Raw genomic sequence first — 25,740 nt, forward strand, 5'->3', positions numbered from 1 at the left:
GTGAAATCTCGATCCTTACACTGTAGCACAAGTTGGGTTACAGCGCACAGGCTTGATGAGCAGAGTGCGAGTTCAAGCTGGTTCTCAAAGGAGATTCTTGGCTAGCAGCGTCTCAACAAAGAAGTGAGGTTCCCGGTGGATCTGTCCCTTTTCAAAGCACAACACACACAGTCTGAGATCAATTGCAAAAAATACAGTACCTATTTTATGTCCATTAATGCCAGCTGGTCTGTAGCAACTGTGGCTTGGCCAATCTCTTTGGCTACCATTAGCAATGTCGCAGTGAAAGCATTCCCCTACAAGTCGGCTTTCCTTAATTCTCCTTTGCAAAGTATGAGGAAAACTACTCATCATCAACAGTCTTTGCAGAGATCTGGTGCTTCAGGTTAGATGGGTACACATTGAAACTTCTCTTCTTTGAACTAGGTAGTAGTAGCCTGCCTGCGCGATACACAAACTGGAATGACTGGTGAAAAATCTCCTCTGAAAATAGACGATTGCGGCACTCTACTGTCTCCTCCTCACCCTCAGAGGGCTCCATCTAGCCACCTTTGATGACTGAGAAGCAAGTGATATACTCCATTTCATTTTTTCCCCTGTCTGAAGATGCTCCCCAACTCATCCCTTGCGAGCGGCTGAAGTTCCATTTTCAAAATTACTTGCAAGCTCTACCACTTTTTCTCTTGCAGGCTGAAGAGATGTCTTCTGCGACACTCATCCAGAAGGAAGGAAAAAATGATGTTTTGCATCATAAAGCCATAATATATGCTTTTTTTCCCATCCACAATGTAAGAAAGCAATCCTTCTTTTGGTCAATTTGCGCATGGGTTCACTGACAAAAGGGTCTGCAAGGACTTGTTGATTCTTTTCCTTAAGTGTGCAAAACCCTGACTCCCAGCTTTGGAAATGCATTACAAACCCTGATCCTTTTGTTCACTTTGCCTGTGACTCACATCAGCAAGAGAAAAATAGCTGAAAATGAAAGTTTAAAGAAAAAGCCCACACTAAAACAGTTTACCAAAAGTGCCAACGCTTTCACCATTGTATTTCATTGTATTTCAGTATCATGTTTCAGTATTCAGTATTAGTCATTAGTTTGCATGCCAGGGCCCAGCTGGGGCTGAAGAGTGATATATTTCAGCTTGTTACACATGTGGTATCGCCAGCTTTTCCATTACCCCACCAGTTCCTGGGGGAGAGGACACAGGATTACAGAGTTATTACAGAGCAAAAGTAACCCCACCGTAAATCAGAATACACAGAATGGAAGGCCAGGCCTGAGCTCTGCTGGGGAAGAACCGGTTTCCAGCTTTATTAAACAGCACAGGAAGGTATGCACAGAAAAGATCAGAAGATACTCTCAGCCAAGATGTATCAAGCAATTCTCCTGTGTGTGGAACAATGGAGCCAATTAGAGGCAGGACTTCAGATCAGTGTAATTTCTCAGATCCTAGCACTGTACTCACAGACACCGACCCCCAGCCCCCTAAGATGATGCGAGGAGAGTGTTTATCACCTGTAATCAGATTACAGAAGAGTTTCTAAGTGTATGCTGGACTTGTAAAAAGATTTTAGACTTGCACGATGAACAGACTTTAGAACAGGGTTGGGAAATTTTTCACACACCATTCAAGAGGTACCCCAGTGAATGTGCTTCATGTGGATTCAGAAGGTGGTATCTCCTTCAGGTAGTTTGCAAGGCCTTTTTTTAAACTTTCCTGTATAGTTAGAACACATTCAAAATGTGTTAATTTCTCTGTATCTAGAATGACTGTATAGCATGCTCTCTGGTAAAAATCATGTGGCATTTCCTCATGAGGAACTCCTAGTTAAAATAATTTAACACAACATACAAACACTCACATGCCAGGGCTATCAAAGTCCCTGTACTGAGTTTGTATACCTATAAAATACCAGTGGCTTCCTGTAGCAGCATGAACCTAGGATGTAGCACAGATTTATATTGCCAGAGCTTTCCCAATATTTTATTTTTAAACAAAAGGTGCTACTATATTTAACAGCTGAATTAACCACGAATTTTTTACCTTTTTCCTCTCTCCCCTCTACCCACATAATTTGGTTTTCATGTGCAGTGTTTTGTGTTGCTTCAAACACAAAACAGTATTCCTGACATCACAAAGCCTGCATTAGTCACTTGTTAAAAACAGTACTTTGTAAGTAACGAGTGTGCTAATTTTAGGACGCCCCTCAATCCCAGATTTGCTTTTAAATTTCAAGTAACTTATTTATACTACTTAGTGCAGGGGCATCCGTATCCATCTTTGTTCAGATAACATAATCTGCACAGGTGGGTCAGAGCAATGCCAGGGTCAGAGAGAAAAGAGGTAGAAACGCTCTCTTTTCCCAACCGCACCCCAGCCCATTTGCTACAAGAAGCCAACTAAGACTAGAGCAAGAAAGGACAGAGAAATTGATCTCTTCTTACCTATCTAACTGCTCGGTGACTGTGCTGGTACAGATTTCTGCAGACAGCAAGGAGGATGTGGGGTGAAAAAGTGGAAGGGGAGCACAGAGTGCATGAGCTGCTTCTCCAGCGAAGCAGAATGACAAGTGCTTCCCTCCAGGTGACACACACAAACTGCAGAACACGCAAATCCCCCAGGTTATTCTTCACCTGTGTGCTCCTGCACAAGGTATTTGAACATTTAAGGACTGGTTAGGCCTTGTGCTGTCTTTTCTGGAGATCGCTCAGGGAGATCCCTCACATTCAGTGCACCTTCAGCAATAAACCAAACCACAGATGACAACACACGATGAGGAGGAACACTGACAACAGACCACACAGAAGCCCATGAAGTTGTATTACAAGAACGATGCTGTATTATGAGTGTGGGTGTGTGAATCGTGAAGCAACGATGCTCCGCTTCAACGTGACTATCCAAAAAAATCCTCTTCCAGAGGGCATTCAGAGTAGCAGTTTAACTAGGCTCTTGTTGCAATGGCTCCAACAAAGTTTCTTTCTTCCTTTCCCAAACAAAATGCTGCTGACACAGAGGAAGATTAGCCTGGGGAAGCTGAAGTCAGCCTCTGTGATTACCCACCTTAGGCTTACTCTGGCACTTTCACGTCTCAGTGCACATCGGCTTTATTGCTTTCCTCCCTCCACAGACTGCACTGAAGATGTTGATCCGGCACAGCATTAGGGATTCCAGGGCAAAACAGGTACAAGGTGTACCATACCTATACATCCTCCCCCAAAAACTTTCAAAAATAAACAATGCATCATAACCAGAATAAGAAGATTGAAAATTTTTATTTGTACTTAGCACAAACAGGAAGGATCAAAACAAATATTAAAAGATAGCATTTGTAAACAAATATATTTCACAAAAAGTTACACACTATCAAATTTGCTCTGAAAAAATTCACGGTTATAGCTGTTTATAAATGCGTATTTATCAAAATCAAGTTAAAAATGACTTCATTTAAAAAATATCTCAAATGAAGATTCATTCATTCCAACAACTTCAGAGAGACCACAGATCTAAGTCCTAATTAAAACAAATGCATGAATGAAGATGGCACTATGATTTCCAGTTTTAAAAAGATAAATCGACAAGTGATCAAAATATCGGCCAAGCCTATTCAAAGACCTAGGTTTGTAAAATATACATTCAACTTTGTAAATGTCTTACTTAAAAAAATAGACCTATTTCACTGGATTGTCCTCATCTTGTAGTGTACCGATCACGAGCTGGTTTTGAATCCGCTCAGAGAAAAGTTATCAGTAGGTAGTTTTATGCGTTTGTATAGTTCACTTCCATAATCACATTAAAAATAAGACAACAGCAGCACCCTTTTAGCAAGGATTCATTTTTAACATTCTTGCCTTTATAGCAGCAGGTATGGTTTCAGGGGATGCTATCCATATAATCAGTACGTCAAAAAAGGAATACACAAACTCCATGAAGTTTATGATAGTGTTCTTTCCCTATACTTGTTTTTGAAGTTATGCAAGCACCTCTATTTTTGCTGCAGAACACAAAAATTAAAAACAAATGACACCCAACCTATGACTAATTCAGTAGGCTCCCTTTGCTGGTAGTCCACAAGCCACTTTGATTGCCAGTGTGAATTCTGTTTTTTCCTCCCTCCAATCTCCTATTTGCATGTCAACTAAAAAACAAAGTTTCACAATCTTCATCTATTAATTTGACTCAAAAGAAACAAGATAGTAAAAATAACTAAGGCACAAATGGCTGATCTTCAACAGCAGGCAGGGGGTCAGAGATTCAAAAGTATGGTAGAATGTAAATCCTCAGAAATATTTCTGGTCTCGGTGCACTGAAAATTCTTACCAGCTTTCACAAAAAGTTTTTCAAGATTTTTTACAAAGATATGGAAAATACTTTTCCCAAGAATGTCCACGAACACTAAACAAGGATGGATGTACATACAAAGACACACACTTTATGCACGGTACACATACTGCAGACAGACAAGAACCATGGAATGCAATGATTGTCTAAGATGGCAGGTGAAATGAAGATGACTGCTTTTCAGAGGGTCGTCATGAGTTTATCTTGGTACAGCATACTTTGGACTCCTCCTAAATTCTTCTGGTTCTGCTCCTGGATATAGCGCAAATTGCTGTCCTCTCCACTTGTGGGGGGTTTCCAATATGGCCTGTCATCATGATAGGGTGGCCTGTACCATTTGTACAGTCATTGGTTAGTGAGAGATGGAAGCAAACTTATGAGAGCTACACAGTAACATGAGTTCATCCAGCAAGTGCTAAGCATGCATATGGTGTGAAGGACAGCTATCAGTCAGGGAAGGAAACGGTGGCAGACCTACAGGTCTGATGTAGAAGCCGCTGAAGCAGCTGGGAATCTTCGGCTGATTTCAAAAGCCTTTGAATCAAAACTCAGTCATGAAAAACCCTCTCTGTTTTCAAGTGTTGTAGACAAGTGTCCTGCATCAATGCTCTCAAATCCCAGAGGGACGGTGGGGAGGGAGGAGGCGGCCATGGGAAAACTAAATGTGGACAACAAACAAGTAAAATAAACCGGATCATACAAAAAGTTGAGCTCATGAAAATGCATCCCTAAGGCCTGAAAAATTAAGAAAGCCAATCCTGTTAAGAATGAAAATTGCTCTTCTGTAAGTATTGCTGTTCCTTCAGCAGTGGTGCAGCTGATTACACTGAAGCAGCCTGTAAGTTACAGAGTCACATTTTGTTGAGACAAACACCTAGCGTTTACAGCTAGTACAGGTATTTCTTGGTGACTATGTAGTGAAACTTGCAAAAGTACTAAGAGGATTTTTTTTTTTCCTTATTTGTTCATTATTTCTTGCTGCTTACAGATATTAACGTCAACCACTCCTACAGTATCTCCTGAGCCATTGCAGGGGGAGAATAAATAAATAAAAATTCTGAACACTATATAGGAAACCACAATATTCAAGACTCATTATTACCAAACTGAAGTTGCACTTTTTATTTTGGTAATTTTTTTATGCTAGCAGAAGTATAGGCAGGTTTAAATTTTACCTTTTTTTTTAGATACTCTGAAGTTATGACAACTGTTAATTGGAATGAATTTTCTCAGATGACTGAACATTAAGTGAACAGCAAACAAATAATTTCACTGAAATGATTTTACTAAGAAGACTGAGACTCGACCCCACATATTATTTCATAAATGATTTTTAAAAAGCCCCATATAAAACAGGTATTGCATAGGTAGTTTCATTTCAGCCCTTGGCCCATTCCAGACTTGTACGCCCAGCAGAAAGAATTTCATGCACCTGTGGTTTGATCTCAAGCTTTATCAAATCGGCCTATCCAAGATGTTAAACATCCAACTTTTCCATTGTGACTGCTACCTGACTGGGACAAAAATTCTGAGCACCCTGTCTACTGAACTTGCATGACTGAGCTTTTAAGTATGTTTTTGAGATTTACAAGCCTGGGTATAAAAAAAGCCGCTGTTCATATTTCACTGACCTTAATGTTTGCCCAGGCAGCAGAGGGGCTGAAAGGGGAGGTTGTCTACACACATTACAATACATTATTGTGCTTATTTCAGTATGACTCTGCTCCAGGGTGAACTATTTGACTCTTCATTTAATATAAGTGAAGAAATCTTTAGAAAAATTTCAGCAAAACCTCAAATTATTTATAAAATCATTAACCTCTCATGGCAACCACTCTTTTGTAATGTGAAGTTGCACATTTTAAATCACACGCACACAAGAATGGACTAGTAAACCCTAAAAAGAGGAAGAATCTTGAACATCAAGTACAGCCAAAGTTAATTACCCAATTTAAACAGTTGCTGTTTCTAGAATAAGTTTAGTATCTGCTTTACTGTTGCATGCTAGGAATTTTGAGATGACAATAAGTATGTCTGCTTCTCTGCCTAGTACATATTTCTTAGAACATATTTGCCTTTTTCCTGCATTCTCAGGCTCAAACTCAGACCAAATTGTCTTTTCATCCATTTTAAACTCAGCCTCATCTCCAGAGCCTGCCTACACCAAGAATGCAGTCTACCTATTCTGATCTAAGAATATAGAGATAAAAATGTGAGATGAATAGGAATGAAGATTGGCGTATTGGTATGTTTCAGACAAGACAGTAACTATTTGTCTAAAAAAATGAGTAACCTAAAAAAGGTTACTTTTTATTAAGATAAAATAGCAGCTGAGTTTTATTGCATGTACACGCACAGACACGTATCCACCAGCAGGTGTGTGCCCCCACTGTGCATTCCAGCATGCTGGTTCTAACTTGGACTGAACTTCTTCCAAAATTACTTTTCACTCAGTTTCTCTCATTACTCGTTAAAAAATATTATACAAGAAGATAGCACAATAGCACATACAGGTATATTTTTGTGGAACAGTTCTCAAAAACTCAATGTTATAACTTCACTAACACTAATTATCTGTAAAGCAACTGATACACTGTTCTGTGTACATGTTATTTTCCATATACATTTCTACAAAATATGAAAAAGTGCTGCAATGCAAGAATCTGTTCACTCATAACTGTACCCTAAAATGAGTTTCTTCTTTGTCTTAGGAGATTAAATACTGATCAAATTGAAGTTAGTTTCATTGAAGCTACTGAGCATCTTCCCCATCCAACACACTTCCTATGGAAATACACTAAAGTTGTATGTCAAATTCTGAATTAAAAGTCAACCGAAAAAAATTTTCACCTAGGAGATTAGGACATTCCAAATAGAAGTTATTTAATACTGCCTCTACGTCACATATTTCTAACTTATGTTTGCTTTTCATGCGCAGAAAATCGCCCAATACGTCCACCAAAGCTTCATGCCAACAGATTAAGATAAAGAAAGAAGTAATCATCTTTTTCATGAAGACTGCTTACCTTACGTTCACAGGTGTATGTGGATGCCAGTGTGGCTGAGCGGGATGTATATTAGGATGATACTGTGGCTGCAAGTGAAAACATTGAAGGTGGTTAATGAAATAATATAAAAATTCCCTATTAACTTTAACTTTTTGTTTTTCTGGGGCCACGAGAAACATGCTCCCTGTGAGCCCTAGAAACCTCACTGTTTCAGATGTTCTTCCATGCCGTGTAGCATATACATGAGAGGAACTTGCTTGTTAGGACACACTGATGGGAAAAATGCAAAGAAAATTGCTTTTCTATTTGAGAGACAACCTGGCACATCTAGTGCTTCTCATAGAGAGCACATCAAAAGAATGTCAGCTTTAATCAAAGGTGTAGAGTGAGAAAGGTTACTATTAAAATAGCAGTCTTCAGAAGGTCACCTGTCTTTGGTGACAGCATTTCTCTCTCATATCCATGTCATCTTGAGAAGAAACATGGAAACAAAATCACTACTGAGGCTTTTAATAAAAAAAAGTGTTAAGACTAAGTTTTCATGCACACACGCAGTTTGGATGAAAGCACAGATTGCTTTCGCAGTAGCACTAATTGCTAATATCATAGATGAAAACTGGGTAAGGCTTTTCCCTCAAGTGTATAAAGGAGGTTTTTCTTTTATTAAAACAAAACAAACAAACAAAACCCCACCACATTTGACCAGCAATGAACTCCTTAAGTGTTGTGATGAGGGAGAAAATTGTAGCTTTGAACTTCTTGTCACAGATCATCTAACGTGAGAGGCTGCTCTAGAAAAAAGCATTGCTCACAGAGCAGTCTCCTGGGGTCCATCACATTCACAGTCCCAAAGGCTTTAATCTGGGATGGGATGGGAAGGCCAGGGTAGGGGGTGGCAAATGGAGCATATTCAGCTTGCAGAGCATCCAAGATCACAAGGGAAGAAAGAGAAGAGTCCCTCCACTTCCCCCTTAACTCCTAGTGTGATGCTGCTTATTTCTGAAAGACCTCAGAGAACCTCACCACCTCAGAGGAAAGCAGAGCAAAAAGCAAAACAGCTGTACTAATTACAGAGAGCAAAAATATTTACCAATAAATAAGAAAATGGCAGTATTCTCCTCAACAGTTGTTATGCTCTTACCTGGAAGTTATGGACTTCAGGAGTAGTTTTAGCACTGAGGGAGAAAAAAATATTAGCTTTTATGTAACTAATACATCTGTCACAATTACCTATAGTTCAGCATTCCACTCTTCAGGGAAGTATTACAGTGAAGTAAAATTAATATTCTTAAGGACATTGATACTTTATTTAAGATACACAACAGAGCAATTAGGGTGCAAGAAAGAGGGGGTGAATTTTTTTTCTTCATTTTACATTTATGAAACATGAACAAATAATATTAGATAAGTTAGCATAATAGCAACGAGCAGAAGGAAATATGCTTTACTTTAGTCTGATCTCAAACACAAAAAGAGAAAAAAAAAATGGAAGCACTTGAAGTCTTATATACAGTCCCCAAGAAGAATCTGGTACTGCATAATGAGAGGTGCCAAAGCAATTCTCCCACAATTAAGAATTTTTGTCGACAAATACTGATGCAGAAATGATCTTCAGAATCCTTTTTGCCTGACAATAGCAACAGAGAGATAGAGAGAACTTAGGCAGTCACTTACCACAGTTGTGCTGCTTTCACAGGATTGTTTGCTTAAAAATAAAAAAAAAAAACAACCTTAAGATAGGTGAAAAAACCTTAAGACATCTGAAATATCCATCATTTTGCAGCTACTGTGATTGGGACGTTACACTACAGCTTAAGTGAATTCTCACACAGACATATTTGTCCAAATGCATCAGGATCACAAGAGCAGCCCCATGCTTTCTAGCATTCCTTTGTGAGTCCATAAACTATGAGACAGACACGAAACTCCCTGTTTCTGCAAGTCAAAGCCCATCAAAGATGACAGCAGACAAGAGTATTCTTCCCAGATGTCACAAAATCAGGACTTTTGGCAGAGTGAGCTCTGCACAACCAGAGCACTACTCTTCTCACCTTACTGTAGCTACCATGTCAATACCTCGGAAATCAGAAGCTAACTCTCAAAGCGATTTTGCATCTTACAGAAACCAGAGTATTCCTGAAGTTGGTAATGGCCTGTATATTATTACAGTGAATGATGGTGGCCAAAAATCCCATCAGTTGGGAATACAGCAAGGTTCTGAGCAACCTTGAGCAACAAGGTCTTGAATTGTGCTTTAGACAGGCTGGAAAGAACAGTGAAGAAGGTAGTTGAATAACTGGGATCTATAATTTATTCTTCCTGACAAACAGCGTATTTTTCAAGAGCACTGAAAAACTGCTGAGTGATACAGCTGAAAATCCAAGTCTCTGCTGAATGCAGAAAGTGGATGACAAACTTAATGAGACACTGTAGAAGTCTTAAAGAGACTGAGCTAGGACAGAATCCAACGCTTGTAGGCTGCAACAAGGTATAGGTCTTAATGGCCAAGAGATGCATGAAAGACAATAATCTAAATGGAGCTTTTGCAATAAATTAACAAATATGCTGTTGAGCTCCCTGGAGGGAGATCATCTGGGTATGACAGCAGTTCTGCCTGGCTGCTATGCACAGGGAACCAAACCAAGCACAAGCCACACTTTCTTCTCCCCCCATCTCACAGATGTAAGTAGAGAAGTGCTGAGACATAAGGTATAACCTGCAGGTCTGACAGATCCTGTTATCGTAAAAATAAAATTAAAATAATCTATTCTTCCACTTACAAAATCATCCCCACTTACCATATATTATAATTGACTCTCACATCACATAACAGTATCTTACAAATTTAATTAATTTGCATTTCCATAAAAACTTCCATAATACCACAAGTAGTTTTCATGGAACTGAGGTTTTTATTCTAGGAATGCAAAGGAGTGCAAAGACATCCTAAGGGAATGACAGCTCACCCTGCTCCACACAGCAACTACATCTCCAGCCTCAAGTAATATAGAATTTAGAAGGGGTTGTCTTGCAGTGTTCCTTCCTAGGTTTTTCTACAAGGAATAAAAAACTTAGCTTAAGTCTTGAAGGACAAATGACAAAACCACAAGGGAAATAAATTCCTCGTCATTCCATTCAAATTCAGCACATTTCAACTCCCAGAGAAAGCTGGTTAAGGTCAGAGTCTGGATAGGTGAATAACACACCATTACAGCAAGCAAAGCAGCAGCAACTGTATAATGACACTGCTCAATAACCCTAAAACTGCCTGGCTAGACAAGAAAGTCAGCAAGGCTTTTGGACACTGTTTCACTTTACATGGAAAATGCACTTTTTCAGATAAAATATTACGTGCTTTTCCTCAGTGAGTTTGATGCAACTTTTCTTCCCTCCTCAATAGAGTGCCAAAAGCAACAATAGGTACCTCCTTCTCCACAGAAAGGGAAGGAAGAATTAAGTGTAGAGATTAAAAATGGTAGAAATGAACAATAGACTCTGAGTTTGGAGAAAAATCCTCACGTACATCCTGACGGTGGTGTGACATATTTTTCTTTTTATACTGTGGTACAGATTTTTATGGTTGTAATATGACATTTGTATGAGTTAACAGGACACCCACATGACCAGTTCAGTAAACACGTGTACAAACACTTACCCTTAAAAGTTGAATGCCTTCGAGAAGGGTATCGCTTGCTGGGCCTTCTTTCAAACGTACTTGTTCTGCGTAACCTTGTCCCGTGTGTTGCCTGATACTCTGTCCGCCCACTTAAAATACAGAAATAAACAAAGTTAACTACTACCTTTTGCTGGATGCTGTACTTGTCCCTTTGCATAAACACAAATATATTGCTGTTACTTCGCTAAATACCTGAATCTGAAGCGTGATCCCAGCCTTATGAAGTCGGATCTACTAGATTTACTATTTGCTGGGGCTCGCAATCTGAAGAAAGCATGGTGCTCCACTGCGCACTTCCACAAATGTTTGCACGTTTTGGCACTGTCTAACCGGAAAACAAATGTGTGCTCTTGCTCTCTGCCCTAAAAGCAGAAACAAAAGCTTTGGAAGTTGGCATGCAAGATATTAGTTACTGTCCTTGGTAGGAGAAATACAGCCTGGGCCAACAGTGTGCTGAGCCTCCTATGTGCTCTTACCAGCCTGAGGACACACCACACTTTGTTGGATCAGGCTCAAGTAAGGGAAGAAAGTTACCTGTTCATCATCTTCTACAACCACAAGTGTTAGCTTGCTCTTTTTAAAGTCCATTTTTGTGATTTTAGGCCTAAACACAAGAAGCAAAAAGAAAATTAAGGGAAAAATAATATTTTATAATCTAAGAGAATCCTCCAAAATGTATGAGTGATCTGCAATGCTGAAGCGCTTCAGGAATCATAATAGAAGTAAGATTTCCTGGAAATGTGACTATTCTTCAACAAATATTTCACATTCAAGTGGTACTTCTAACCATGCTAATTTACCTTCAGATTTAACCTTGTAGATTCAATCTACAGGACAAAATGTAATTAAGACCCCATTATGTAAAGGAGAAAGATTTCAGCATTTTACACAGAAAGACATATAATGCAAAAACATATTACCAAAAGAATAAGCCTATTTTGTTGGCTCCTTCAAAGATCAATATGCCTGTTGGTGTCAGTCCAAGAGCATATTCACAACCATCTCTTCCCTGCAAGCAAGCACAGAATCAATAATCGATGTGCCATTATGAGTGTAAGTCTTACAGTACAGTAGTACATCGAAATCCATGGGTTTTAAACTAAACGGTGAGGTTTGCATATTTTTTTAAGACAACAGAGCAGAATATGCATCTGTATTGGGTGCAAATTGGCAGGTTTTGGCAAAAGGAGGGTGCAGTGTGCCCTGTGTGGGAGGAGGCCGTGTGCTGTCCCAGATGGCTCTGATGCCCGAGGAACGGCCCTGCACCAACACTGCAGCCAGGAGAGCCCACACCTTGGCTCATGTGCGTTTCAGAGCAAGCAAGAGCTGCCAGGGGAAGGAGGCACAGAAGGAGAAATTCGAGGGACACGGGTAAAGGCATGTGGAAAGGGACACTGTGGGGACGTGGCTGGAGATGTATGCTTGGGAGAAACCTCTCCCTGCAGGAAGAGATTCTTCTGAGGGACCATGATGCAAGGGCGACGCACGCCACAACAGAGACACCTCTGAGGGACTGACCCACACCATGGCAGGGACAACCCTGAGGGGCCATGGCCCATGGATGCCTCACACCAGGGTAGGGACAGCCCTGAGGGACTGCAGCCTGCAGAGAACTCGTACGAGGGCGGGGATGGCCCTGAGGGACAGTGACTCATGGGTGACCCATGCAGCAGCAGAGGAGCAGTAAGAAACACAGGCCAGCTGAGGAAAACAAGTGAGAAGCCAGATGCGGCACAAAGAAACTGCTGCGCAGATGACCCCAACCTTGTTGGCTGCCTTGGGAGGGACTGAGCATAACTCATGGGGTAAGCAGGGGGAGTTGACACTGGGAGGAAGGGAGGAGAAGTGTTGGACCGAAGTTGAGCTGGGGAAAGGGGAGGAAAGGTGTTTCTGTGTTTGTTTTATTGTCCTTTTTTTTTGGTCAGTACTCAAATCAGTAATTAAACGTTTATCTTAATTGGCAGTCTACTAAATTAAGGGAAAGTCCCTAAGTCATGCTTGGCCTGAGACAGTATCTCCATTCAATGTTCTGACCCCACATTCATAAAATAAAGTTTAACATGGATCTTACCTTAACTACATGCATATCTACACCATACATTTCTAGCCACTTAGCTTTGTTCAAGTAACACAATTCGGCCTGTGCCGGGCTCTTCCCCCTAAGAACATAAAAATTATTTATACTTTATGGCAGGAAATTTGTTTTAAAATTAGTTCCCCTAATCCTTTTCTTTGGGCCCTCAGTCTTAATGACACTAAATGGCACTTCAGGCTTAGCTTATGCTTTTACTCTGTTCCCTCCAAATGAAAACAAATCAGAGGGACAAAAATTGAAAAAGGTCTAAAATTGCCGATTAGGATTGAAAGTTCAGGTAAGACAGCACCACCAAAATGTACCATATTCATTAACAAAAGACAGGAAAATCTATTTGCTACTAGCTCAAACACAAAACTTTACGTGTGCATGCATCAAAGAGAGAAAAAGAATTGTTTCCAACTCAAACAGAAAAAGGATCAGACTGCTTAAACTGTTATGAAATCACTCAAAGAAAAACAAACAAAAAAAGAAAAACTGACCCTAACAATCTTCCCTAAATTACCGCTTCTCATTTCTAAGGAGGGGGAGAGCTCAAAGTCTGTCTAGAATACTTGTCAATTGAAAAACATAATCGCCATTTTACATTTGCTGAAGGGGTTCTTGTGGACACATTTGACTTTGGAAGAGAAGAAAACCTCCCGTTGCTAGAGACACTACTCCAACACAGGTACCTTACCTGCACTCTTTCCATTTCTGAAAAATGTCAAATTCCATTGCTTCCGTCTGGTTTGGTGCAAACCTGAATTCAGACACGAGTTCTGGTGTGTGCTCTGGGTGCTCACACTCCCCCAGCTCAGCTGCAATCAGTCAGTGGAAAACTTAAAATAATGAAGATCATGGGATGACCAGAAACATTTAATTCCATAATCTCCACAAAGACAATGATAGTTTACAAGTTTCTAAGTATGCTGTAGAAGAATATACTTGTGCTGATGTTGTAAGTTTAAAAAAGCCCCACAAACTCAAATGAAATTGTACAGCAAAAGTCAGACAAATGCATTTGCAGGAGCAGTGTGAGGTTATGGTACAGAATTCTGACACTGAAGAATGTTATAACTAAACCAGCTTAACTAAAGCCGCTTCTCTGGATTCTAAAGCATTTAAAGGACATGAAGTTTCTATTAAAACCAAAAATCAATGTGCTACTGTTTCGGAAGAGGTTACTTCAAAACTTCTTCCTGTTGCAATGAGGTCATAGTTTTCATTCCAAACCACTTCCCACTCCATTGCATGCTTTGTTACAATACTATTCATGTCAAAACATGAAGATAATACCTAGTCTCAAGAAACCACTGATAAAGTTTGTTTGGTTTTGTTGGTTTGTTTTTAAAGCACAGTGCTGGTGTAATATTCAGATTAAGGTAAGTTTTAAGGAAAGAAATGCTGAAGCATTAAGAGAATTGGGGTGTCATTTTCTACTTATTTACTTAGGGCCTGCTATCTTCTTTTCTAGGAGCAGAACACTTTCAAACTCTACTGAGCTCAGCAGGAGATGCAAGTGCTGAGCATCTCGTTGACTTACACCCTTAACTGTCTCGTGCCTGCAGCACGCTTTTCTCCTGGAACCTCTCAACTACACAAAGAGGCTGCAATGTCACTGCCATGGGATTGTGAGACAAACTGAGTAGCAAATATACTGTTCAGCAATAGCACGTGTTACCTGACACATGATGTGACTGCAAACCAGGTCAGTTGGTGTTTCTTGACTACTGCTATTACTACAACTACCAAAAACCCCTCCCAAAACCAAAACCAACCAAAAAAACACACCCAAAAAACCAAAAACACAATGGGGGAAATTAAATCCCTTGAAGAAAAGAGTTTTATTGCTTCAGGGTACATAACAGTTGGAAAAATTCAATTCACTCTCAGTCTTCAAAAATTGGAAGTTACATTCAAAATGTCATCTGTTGACTGATATACCTACTAGGTGGTTTTGAGCACTTGAGCTTGCTCAAACATACAGCATTCCTGAAGTTATTAAACAGATTGAGTTCACTGATGTTCATTTCTAACTACAGCCTCAGACACATTTTTTCTCTTCACCAGTAATCTTCCATGGTGAGTTACATTATTCCTATCTATATGCCTTTTTCTTTAACAGAGGTATCTTAGCTCTGCTGTTGTTTCATCTAAGTTGGAAGCCTATTTAACACAGATGTTGCTAAGAATTACTGGCAGTCCAGTCTTCAGCATATAAGAGGGAGCGACAACAAACGCGTTAGCAATGAGGACTTCAGGAAAAAAATTAAGAAAGTGAAATCTGATGTGTTGACAACTATCTAGGAAAAACACCGCAGATTTCTCTACTAGTTAACTGAGAGAGAATGTGGGGAATGAAGGCTGTGCTGTAAAAAGCACATGTAAGGATGAGAAGAATCACAAGCATGTAGGACAAAAGACACACCGAGAAGCTAGGGCAGAAATATTAGGTACAAGAAAAATATCACTCTTTGTTTCTCGAGAGCTGCACTCCCTATTTTTTCACTCTGAGGCAAACAAACCATGTCATCATTTTGATTTCTAAGAAATAGTTCTTGACAGTAAGAGCCAGTCAGAGCCTCATCAGTTCCCCGCACAGGGTACAGGGGCGGGAAGAGGCGAGAAGCGCCGGCTCTGTACAAGGATCCCCTCACTAGTGTCTTTCTGGTGGAATTACTATCCCTGAATGGCTTGGCAGCACTAATATTTTCAACACAAAGGCACAGCAGAGGACTCATCTCTTCATTTGCAGTTTTATGGTAAAGTATCACGCTTGGGCATGCCCCTCCTTCAATTTTTTTTTTTTTTTTTTTTTTTTTGTGGGTGTGTGTTACAGAACACATTTATATACATTATCTGTGCTGTTTAATAAATAACTGCATAAACTGGGGGACATTTTTAAAAGGAGGTTTCCTGGACATTTTTGAAAACTGCAAAAAGCATGTTTATCTGCAAATATATTGTTGATTCTTTTACACAGAAGGAAAAAAACCCAAAGTTTGCACTATCCCATGAAGGTGTCTTATGGTTAGAATTTAAAACTGGAGATCTGAGAAAAAGTTTTCCTTTTCGGGTTAATTAGTAGTTTCAAAAGTATACCTGGTTAAATAGAAAAGCCATGCAAGACTCATGAAGCAGTTAAAAACTGATTCTAGCAGTGACGATTCAAGCTTGATTACGGTCTTTCTGTAGATAATCCCTAAGTGAAGCAGGTGGTTACGTATCTCCTTCACAAGTTACCCCACACTGCAGATCCATGTTATTTGCTACAGAAGCTCCTTCATGGGACTGGCAAGAAACCAGCCATTTATGTTTGGAAGATGATTCACACAAAACACCAGCCTTGGAAACGGTTGCTTGAAAGAAAGAGAGAGCTACTGCAACAGAACAACTTCCTTGATAAAGAAAATGAATGAAGTTTAAAGCTGTCCTGTGAAAAGGCCTTTCAGAGGGTTACAGCATCAATTCCTAAATAGCCTTTTATAACTTATTCCTCACTCTTAGGAAATCAACACTAACGAGCAAGATTGAATTTCACAGACTACATGTAACCTACTGAGGAAGGGATAATCATTTGACATTCCTTTAAACTCTTCTGGTTAATTAAAAGCTTCCAACGTCAATGTAAGAAATGTTATATTAAAATGTGATATTAAACCATATGACAGCAGAGATAAATAAATTAGTTGCAATAACAAAATAATTTTGGAGAAAATTATTGTGATGATGTCAAAATTGTGGAAAACTGAAACTGAAAAAAGGACAGGAGAAAAGTATAAAAATTCTACCACAATCTAAGTATGTTTCCACAGACAGTGTCAAGAAGTGCTAGTTTTGGCACACAGTTGGAGACATTATAAACATGATGGATGGCTATTGTGTTACATTTACATTCACAGGTGTCCGTTACTATCCAAAATGTTGAGGCATCAACCTATTATTCTTTGTTTGGTTCTCTTTGCTTAGACCAGAGGTGAGGGTACTGGAGATTTTATCTGTGAAAATGGAAGTAATGAATCAAATAGGGGCTCCAGATTTTCTCCATCTCAAAAAGACAAATGGAGTTTGCCTGCAGCAGTTCTTTGCACACCTAAAAATCAGAGTTGTGCTAGACTGGTGCAGATGGAAACTGAGAAATAACTCACTGCCTTAAGATTTACACTCGTTGCTGTTTGGAACTGAAATCCCAGTTTTGACTGTCAAGTCCATCTAGAATCACTGAGTTATCTCCATTCCTGTACTAAGAGACTCTTCCTAAGCACTTCATGTGCCATTGCCAAACCACAGCAGAACAGGAAAATTATTTTTCATTTCGACTCATTTTACTGCTAATATGCTTAGAATGTTCCAGATCACTGCACCTTCTTTTAGAAAAGAATTAACGTGGCTTGAGATTCATTACACAAGTTTCCTTCCCATCTGCAAACCAAATTGCCCAAAACAGAATAAAATATTTGTATTAATGTGTTTGCAGCAATAAAAACATCCCTTTTTCCTACAATAAACTAATGAAACCTAGTGCCCTGGATTTTTTTTTTTTTTTAAATCTTGTAACCCTTGCTTCTGACCCAGAAGTAAACTTAGCTCTTACCTTTCCATGTAATTCTCTCCTCTCCAGTACCTGCCATCCCATCCCTCCTGCCCTGTAAGCATCTCCCATCTCACACATAGCAGAGGTTTGCTCTCCCAAGCACCGGCCCGTCAGCCCATGTTCAAACCTCCGCTCACAGGGACCTGCCTGCCCCAAACCCTGTGCTGAAGGGCAGCTTTTCAAGCTGAGAAGGTAACACTGCACACACCCCACGGCTTCTCCCTCAGCGAGGAACTGTTTGGGCTCTTTCTTTCTTGGTCAGCCCCTGGTTTCCATGAAACCTTTATCCATCTGAGCCTTTGAGGGTCCTTCCCCTTGGCAAGTATGACAATCTTTGCTAATGTAGTTCAGAAGTTCTGAATGGAGGGAGGGAAGGTGGGAAAGTGATCTCCCTAAAATTCTTCTTCTCAGGTAAACAAATGCCATTTATAAATGATCAGTGAGAAATCATTAGCATCAAAGAGTGAAAAGAAACTAGTTGGCAAGTTTTTTAATACATTAGGACTTTCAAAAGTTTGCATACCTTGGAGACACAGGGCTGCCAGTTCAACAGCAGTTTCATACGGACATTTCAGTCTTAAAAAAAAAAAAAAAAAAGCTATAAAAATCACGTCTTTTTTCTCAGTGAGTTCTGCTTGCAATAAAGCAAAAAAGTATTATGATATATGAAATGGAAACATTAATTTCCACAAGCCAGTAATGATACAAAACATCTGCAATTATTTTTTACTTGCATATGATTATTTCCTAATTCGGTACATTCTTATTAGCACTAAACACACATGATACACTCCACCACAAAACAAGCCTGAACTAATAGGGACAACATTAAATCCACTAAGATGCCACTTTTGCACTAACACTATATTTTAGAACATGTACTTTTGAGGTTTTTGTAATGAAAAGAAAAATAGAGCAGGTGTGAATTTATTGGCCAGGATGAGACTATAAACATACAAAATATTTTTGCAGAGTTGACCTGTACAGAAAGTGTTGCACTTCATCATCTTTTTCTCCTCTAATTTACCTACCATACTGAAAAATATGGCAGGCAAGCCCATGTTGCATTTTCAAGTCACAAAAATCAGGACAGTCCTTGTTCTCCTTATACATTTCCATCACCTGGTCAATCCATCAAAGATCTTTACCCATTCTATTTGTCAATAATGCAGTCACGATGCCCACAAAGCCATATATCTCTCTATTCTAAAGGAAAAAAACGCACGTGGAACTGTAAACCGTGTTCGCAATCTACACAAATACCATAAAGAATTAAAACAATGACATACTTAAAGCAAAATTTTAAATTATGAGATTAACTATTCTAAATACTTTAAATTACAGCTGCAAGAGCAAAGAGGTACTTACTTCCCTGAAAGAATGTCTTGCCGGAGCTGTAATACAAACAGGTACCTGACAAATAAAAATTCAGAAAGTCAAAAGTATACATAATGTCATACATCTAGCCCCAACAGCTGGAAAAATATTCCAATTCATTTCACAACATTTTCATTAACTTGCTCTAAAAAAAAAAAAGGGCCTTTGGGATCACTGAGATTCATCCTGCAGCTTTCCCATAGCTTTCACTAAAATCAAAAGAAGAGAATATTTTTTACCTACTGGCCTTGCTGTTTAGGGATGTGATCTACTCTGAGCACACACCACGGCAACCTAAATGTTACCGACACTTCAAAGTTCTTTCGAGCTGGGTCTTGCCCAATTAAAGCAAGAGCTGAACTATAGGATCTAAATACAAAACACAGATAAAGGCATGAAGACTTCAGGGCTGCCTTCTCAAATAGAAATACAGAATATGGAAAAAGTCCAAACTGGGCAAAAGGTCAGGCTGAATTTTCACTTAAATAGCAGAAAGGTTCTGAATAAGAGAAACCCAAATTCCATAGAGCACACACATTTATTTAGGAGGCCAAGTGGAATCTACAGCCTTCAAACTGCAGTAGTATTTTAAACTCTTGCTAATCTCCGGCTTTAGGCATGCTTCATGTTTCAGAGCCACTCAGATTTGGGGTTTGGGGCATGCAGAAGTGCCCCAGGCCACACAAGAGCTCGGTACAGGACCCAACGACACAGGCAGGTTCTGCGCTGCTCTGGACACTGCAGGGTGAGACTTGCAATAATGAGAAAAGAAAGCACGAAGCACAAGTGAGAGTCAACCCAGTAAACACAAACGTAAACTACTCCTATCTTTAAAATGGATGCTAGAAAGACAAAGTGTTTTGCACTACAGAGGACGTGCTGTGAGCATGGTGAAAGACGAACAGTTGGAATCAGACAGGAAAACAAATGAAAAGGAAGATTAAAGAGACTTCTCATGATACACTGAAGCAGAATCAGATTTATCCACATTAGCTCTATGTCACGTCTCTGATTCACATACTTGGCTAATAATACCTGCCAATCAAACCTGGGTATTTGCGTGCATAGATTAAGGTAGACAAGTATATTTCCTGTTCTTATTGTTTTCTCCTGATGATTCACAATCCCATGAACTCTTCTAAATTTGCAAGAAAAATCTGGGCAGTGCTCCTCTCGGTGCCAGCCGGCCTGTGCAGCGCCGCGGCTCTGCTTCGTTTGGTATGACTTACTCTTGCTCCTTTTCTGCATGCAGACTAAGCATCAGCAGCTCCACTGTTGATATTCCAAATCAGCAAAATACCTTAGAAAATTCTCCACAACATGTGGGTACAGACACATTCCTCTGTTGTTTTTCTAACTAAACTAACTAATCAGGTCCCACAAAAGTGACAGAAAATGTCTTCCAAAATGCACTGGATTTCAACGGTATTTATAAACTGGAAAAAGACAGAGTGGGTGAAGGGTTTCAACACTTCCCCATTACTGTGCTAATTATGAGAATGTGATGTTTACAGCTTCTCTAAAAACTGGAGTCTACTGAAAACAGGTCTCCAGAAGGAAATTTGAACACCCTCGCGGAACAGGCCAGCACATGGTTACCGTTAATGATAATTTTTCTTCCTCATCTTACGTCCATTCCATTTCCACTTGGAATAATTCTGAGTATACAGCTGTTAATCTTCACTTTTTAATCAACATGCTACATGGAAAATGTGATCCACTCAGCATAAAGATTCTTAAAAAACCCAGCAATATTCAGGATTTCTTTCTCCAACAAAAAAGAAAAATGCAACTATGTCTTCGCTGTAAAATCAATTTCCAGCTGATTTTAATTTTCCTTCCATAGTTTCACAATGGTTTTCTGTCAAGCTTATAATTTAAAAAAATTGTTCATAACACTGAAAATTAGCTGACTAAAGTGTTTTTCTAATTAAAATAGCCTTCTGAAACGTCACCTTTCAGCAATAATTAGATCACTTTCAGAGGAAATGTCTTACTTGATCACAGCAATAATCACATAGCTCAGAAATGTACATCTCACAGAGACGAGGATCATATGCTTCAGAGGATTAAGCAAGAAATCTTGTGGTAGACAGTAATGGAATAATTTGACCACAGGGGAAATGCAATACTTGTCAGACATGAACCCTGATGTATGAAGACTTACATCGATTTTCTGTATATGAATATTATTCCTACCAATTTAACTGCATTTTCTCATTAGAAATGGCCCCAAATCATCCAGGTTTTTGGACTGAGATCTAATACTCTATTACATAAGTGGCAGGGAGTTCTACATGTTAATCATACATTGTATAGGAATATGCCCTTTTGTTGAATTAACACGGCTGCACTAAATTGATAAAGGATATTAAAACCTCCATGTTAGTCTCATATGGTGGTGACAATTAGCTCTTTGATCTTATCTCAGGCAGTTAAAAAATATAAATGGTCAACACAGCAGATAGGAGACAGTAAACATATGCCTGCAGGCATAAGGTTGAGGTAAACATCACATGCACATGAACTACAACAACCAACAATCTTTAAACACCTTAGGCTGATTGCCAAGCAAATTAGAAGACGCAGAAAGTGCCCTACAGAGAGAAACAGAACAACAACAAAAAAGATAAAATAACATTGAGACAGATGATTACTATACAAAGACGACACAAAGTTGGCAGATACAAAACGTAAGTAAACCCTTTTCCTCCAGCTGCTGCTTTCCTAATTTTCAGAATATTCTCTAGATCAGACCAGGGTGGTATGAACTCAGCAAGGTAGTGTTCTCACAGCCCCAGAAATACCCCACCAGACTTAAACATGACCTCCAAGTATTCTAAGGTGGCTTTATACAATGCAGTCTTTACACGTCCTGCACCACAGAGGACTCGTGGGGAAATGGAAGAGATTCAGTCAAACACCTGTTAACCAAGAACTCAAGCTGTCTATTCGCACAATTCTGTGGCTTTTGTACCATTTTTAAATCATCCCCAAGTCTCAGAGCAAGGGGACAAGGCAGAGCACTGGCATTTTAGTAGGACATGATGGAAAACCCTCTCAGACGTATGGCAGGTGTCGCTGGTGCAAAGAACAGCTGTCTTCTGGCTGCAGCTCTCCCCACCCAACGCTGCCTTTCTTTGCTGACTTCAAAGCACCAAAACACAGCATCTCCTACAGACTAAAACACTTGAAGAGGCCCATGAGTGCTTTTTGCATTCAATAAAAAAGATGAAGTTTCTCTGACAGTAGGAAAATACCTAAGAAGTCAGAAAAAATGACCACTCTTAGTAAGAAAGCTCAAATCACCTGTTTATGGTACCCCATGTACCTCCAATGTCTTATTTACCCCTCTGCTAGTCACCCAGTTAACCATGCACGGTTCCTACCTTGTAAACTCCTCATGAAGGTTGTTCGGTTCTGACGAATAGTACTTAATTCGAAAATGCAACGTGTACGGAGGTCCAACTGTATATGCAGAGATTTTAAACGGGGGAAAAAAAAAAGTTTACAGTAGTTGTGGTTCTGCTAAGAACAACAGCCACCACCCCACAAGCGAAGAAATCCAAAATGAAGTATATTTTTCAAATTCTTCAAAGCGGCAAATATTTGATGTTTTTTAATGTAAAAAACGCATGCAATAAAAAAACATAGATTATTACCATCCTGTATGATACTCTAATAATTAGATTAACCAAGCAACAGTCCATTTGGCAAACACATTTTTGTTCAAAGAGGTGTGCCCTGTCACACACTGTGAATGACAGCAAGTCCCAGGTTCACTGCCTGCTGCTGGGGCTGGGGGGAGATGGAAGGGAGAGGGTGATGCTTCTTGTTACCAGGCACAAACACAACTCCAAAAAACCACCAACCCACCCAGAAGATCAGCTTTCGATTGATACACATGAATGAGAAAAGGTAAGATAAATAAGGTGAAAAGTGCTGGAGTAGACTCTGGAAGGTACCCATGAACACAGAAAGCTAACAAATTCCACGAAGTGGAGTTGCAAGAATTGTTGTTTTCTAATGTCAGAAAGCGAACACTAGATCTGACTTTCTATGTAACACAGATAATAAAATGTTACCCAGCTACGACAAGACTCTGACCAATGCATCCTTATCTGCCTAAGCCTCATCTTCCAGACAACAGCCTGCTGGTATATGAAGTGTTGGAAAAAAAGACACTTTTCCACACTTTTCTAAGGTCTTCTGTAAGACCACATCAACACAGTATATGACTATTAATGATCAATTCTGCTAAATGATGTGCAGCCAAAACTCTAATAATCAGAGTTTTGACGCTGTCTCCAAGGAGAGCTCCTAGAAGACAGGCTGTGGTACCCTAGGCCGGCAGTTTGGCACCACAGGTAAGGTCTGCAGCAGCAAGATGACAACTCTTACCTGCCCACTGCTGGGGAAAAAAGAGCAGTGAGCAACATCCACCAGGGAAGAGGAATTCTTCTCAAAGCACCTGCCCAAGGCAAGGTGAAGACAAGTATCCTGTTGGGAGACAGACCTTTACAACATTCATCAAACTGCTTCCCTCTTCAGCATTTCTCAGGGCAGGGCTTGGCCAACTTCTTCTTCTCCCTGCTCATTGCAGGGTGGGTGGACTAGATGACCTTGAAAGGTTCCTTCCAATCCAAACTATTCTATGATTCTTTTCAAAACAGACCCTTGACAGATTAAACACAGACAAAACAGTGCAACTAAACTGGTTGAAGGTGTTACAGAATCACTGGCTTTCGACATTTTAAGACAGATCAAGGAAAGGACAAAGCTGTCACAGAAAGTACACCTGCAAATCCCTTAGTCACTCGAGGTAAAGCAGTCTGTGATGTGATGAAAGGGTGGGAGAAAGCCAACATCAAAACCTCACCCATAGCAGCTATCTTTACCATGTATTCTAGCAGACTGACACCCACACACCAAGGGGTGAAAGCAAACCGTCCTAAAGGCCTTTGAAGAAGAACTCCTGTACCAGTCACAAAAATTGTCTAGATATTTCGTTACTTAGGAGAAAGGCACAGCACAACTGAAGCAATCAAGATCCATCTCTGTGAGGTCCTGCAAGAGGGTCAACAAGTTCCTTGCAAAATGTTATATTTCAATCCCAAATAAGTGATATTATCAGTTGGCCTATGGCTGTTACCAACACCAGTATATTAATAAAACATAGTGCTGATGCTGTACTGTACCCAAACCTGCAACCAGATTATTAGAGATCGAGGAGCAACTTGTCCACCTTAGCCAATTTCCATGAAAAATCCAACCCCCCAAAACTCCCTTTGATGAAACAGTAGGTATTTCTGCTGGTTTTATTTATTATATACCAAAAAAAAAAAAAAAAAAAAAAAAAAAGGGGGGGGGGCGGTAATCATTACAGAATGAAATCTACTCCATTTACTCTTGGGAAAAAAAAATAAAATAAAACAACAAACCCACAACATTTGTTGTGGATAAGAAGACGTGACAGAAACTGCAATCTGTGTCCAGGCAACCTGATTTCTCAGATCAGACTGAAATTACCTGGCAACCTACTCTGCCTCAGATAAACAGCACATGTTTAATGAGGGCTACTGAACGCTGATCTATTACTTGTAAGTGCTGTTGCATTTAGACATAATATAGTCAGCCAACTAGTCATTTAATGAAAGCTATTTTTAAAGAAATATTTATTCTATTAAAGGCCATATTTAAACATTCACAATCATATTCAAATAATGCAAGTTCAAATTCTTAAGGAAGTAACCAAATAAACAGGCAGAGACATGGTACTTACTTTTTATTTGCTTCTTAATGAATTTTGAATGGTCCAACCAATGCTAAAAAAAGAAAATCCATGTTTAAAAGCAGTTCCATTTCAAGATTTTGTTGACACAATAAACTAATTACAGTAAAATTTAACAGATAAAAATCTCTTAAAAGGTAATACTGGAATTTGCTTGCTAAACTTCTACACACTTGTGAAAGCATTTATTTGCCCATTTATCAACTTAACATTTTTCGAGGGGGAAAGCTTGACTTTTAAAAGCATCATTACTGCTAGGGGACTTTCACTGTTTCAGAGAGGAAACCTCAATTCCAAAGCCACAAACCAGTGGTGTGTAAGGAAAATACCCTTTCGTCACCAGGTTTAACTGTTGCCCAAGTGTTCCTGAGGACAGCAGGCCAAACCCCTGGCTTTCAATCTCCTTTCATCTCCCCTGTTAGATGGAGATCCTCTAGATCAGGGGTGTCAAACTCATTTTCACCGGCGAGTAGTTACATTTATACAGTCCTAAAACTACATTTGGCCCTTTCAAGGCAACTGCGAGGCTGATGTGGCCTCTGGTGAAAATGAGTTTCACACCCCTGGTGTAGATCCTGTACTGTCCCTTCCATTGCTCCACAGCCAACTTTTTTCAAGATAAGGGTGAAGACTTAACCTCCACTAAAAGCATTTGGGGAACACTGATGCACACCCCCCTCCATTTTTTAAGTGAATGGCAAAAAACCTTGAATAGATTCAACCACAATAACAAAAAAGTATACTTCCTAGTAAAGTTTATGCATTCTCTTGTGAGTGCAATTTGCATCTACAGAAGAGTACCATGAAACACTCCATGGTATTAATTCACCTTAAATCTTTGACTGTCTCTCTGCAATGTCCTACACAAGGCTGCAAT

The 25,740-nt window shown here is 39.6% G+C and overlaps 1 protein-coding gene across 1 annotated transcript in view; it reads right to left on the bottom strand.

Annotated features, from left to right (window-relative positions):
• Nucleotides 1–3,498: 3,498 nt before the first annotated feature.
• EPB41L4B (erythrocyte membrane protein band 4.1 like 4B) overlaps nt 3,499–25,740 on the bottom strand; it is a 94,616-nt gene continuing 72,374 nt past the window's right edge. The window contains exons 3-16 of the mRNA XM_065628150.1: nt 24,855–24,897; nt 22,462–22,540; nt 19,064–19,108; nt 18,219–18,271; nt 13,799–13,919; nt 13,096–13,183; nt 11,945–12,033; nt 11,559–11,628; nt 11,217–11,386; nt 11,004–11,113; nt 9,023–9,053; nt 8,490–8,523; nt 7,367–7,434; nt 3,499–4,668 (exon numbers count right to left, since the gene is read on the bottom strand). Coding sequence (XP_065484222.1) covers nt 4,521–4,668; nt 7,367–7,434; nt 8,490–8,523; nt 9,023–9,053; nt 11,004–11,113; nt 11,217–11,386; nt 11,559–11,628; nt 11,945–12,033; nt 13,096–13,183; nt 13,799–13,919; nt 18,219–18,271; nt 19,064–19,108; nt 22,462–22,540; nt 24,855–24,897 — 1,149 coding nt within the window. The 3' untranslated portion in view covers nt 3,499–4,520. The remainder of the gene's footprint in view (nt 4,669–7,366; nt 7,435–8,489; nt 8,524–9,022; nt 9,054–11,003; nt 11,114–11,216; nt 11,387–11,558; nt 11,629–11,944; nt 12,034–13,095; nt 13,184–13,798; nt 13,920–18,218; nt 18,272–19,063; nt 19,109–22,461; nt 22,541–24,854; nt 24,898–25,740) is intronic.

This window comes from Caloenas nicobarica, chromosome 2 (assembly GCF_036013445.1).
Source record: "Caloenas nicobarica isolate bCalNic1 chromosome 2, bCalNic1.hap1, whole genome shotgun sequence".
Taxonomy (NCBI): Eukaryota; Metazoa; Chordata; class Aves; order Columbiformes; family Columbidae; genus Caloenas; species Caloenas nicobarica.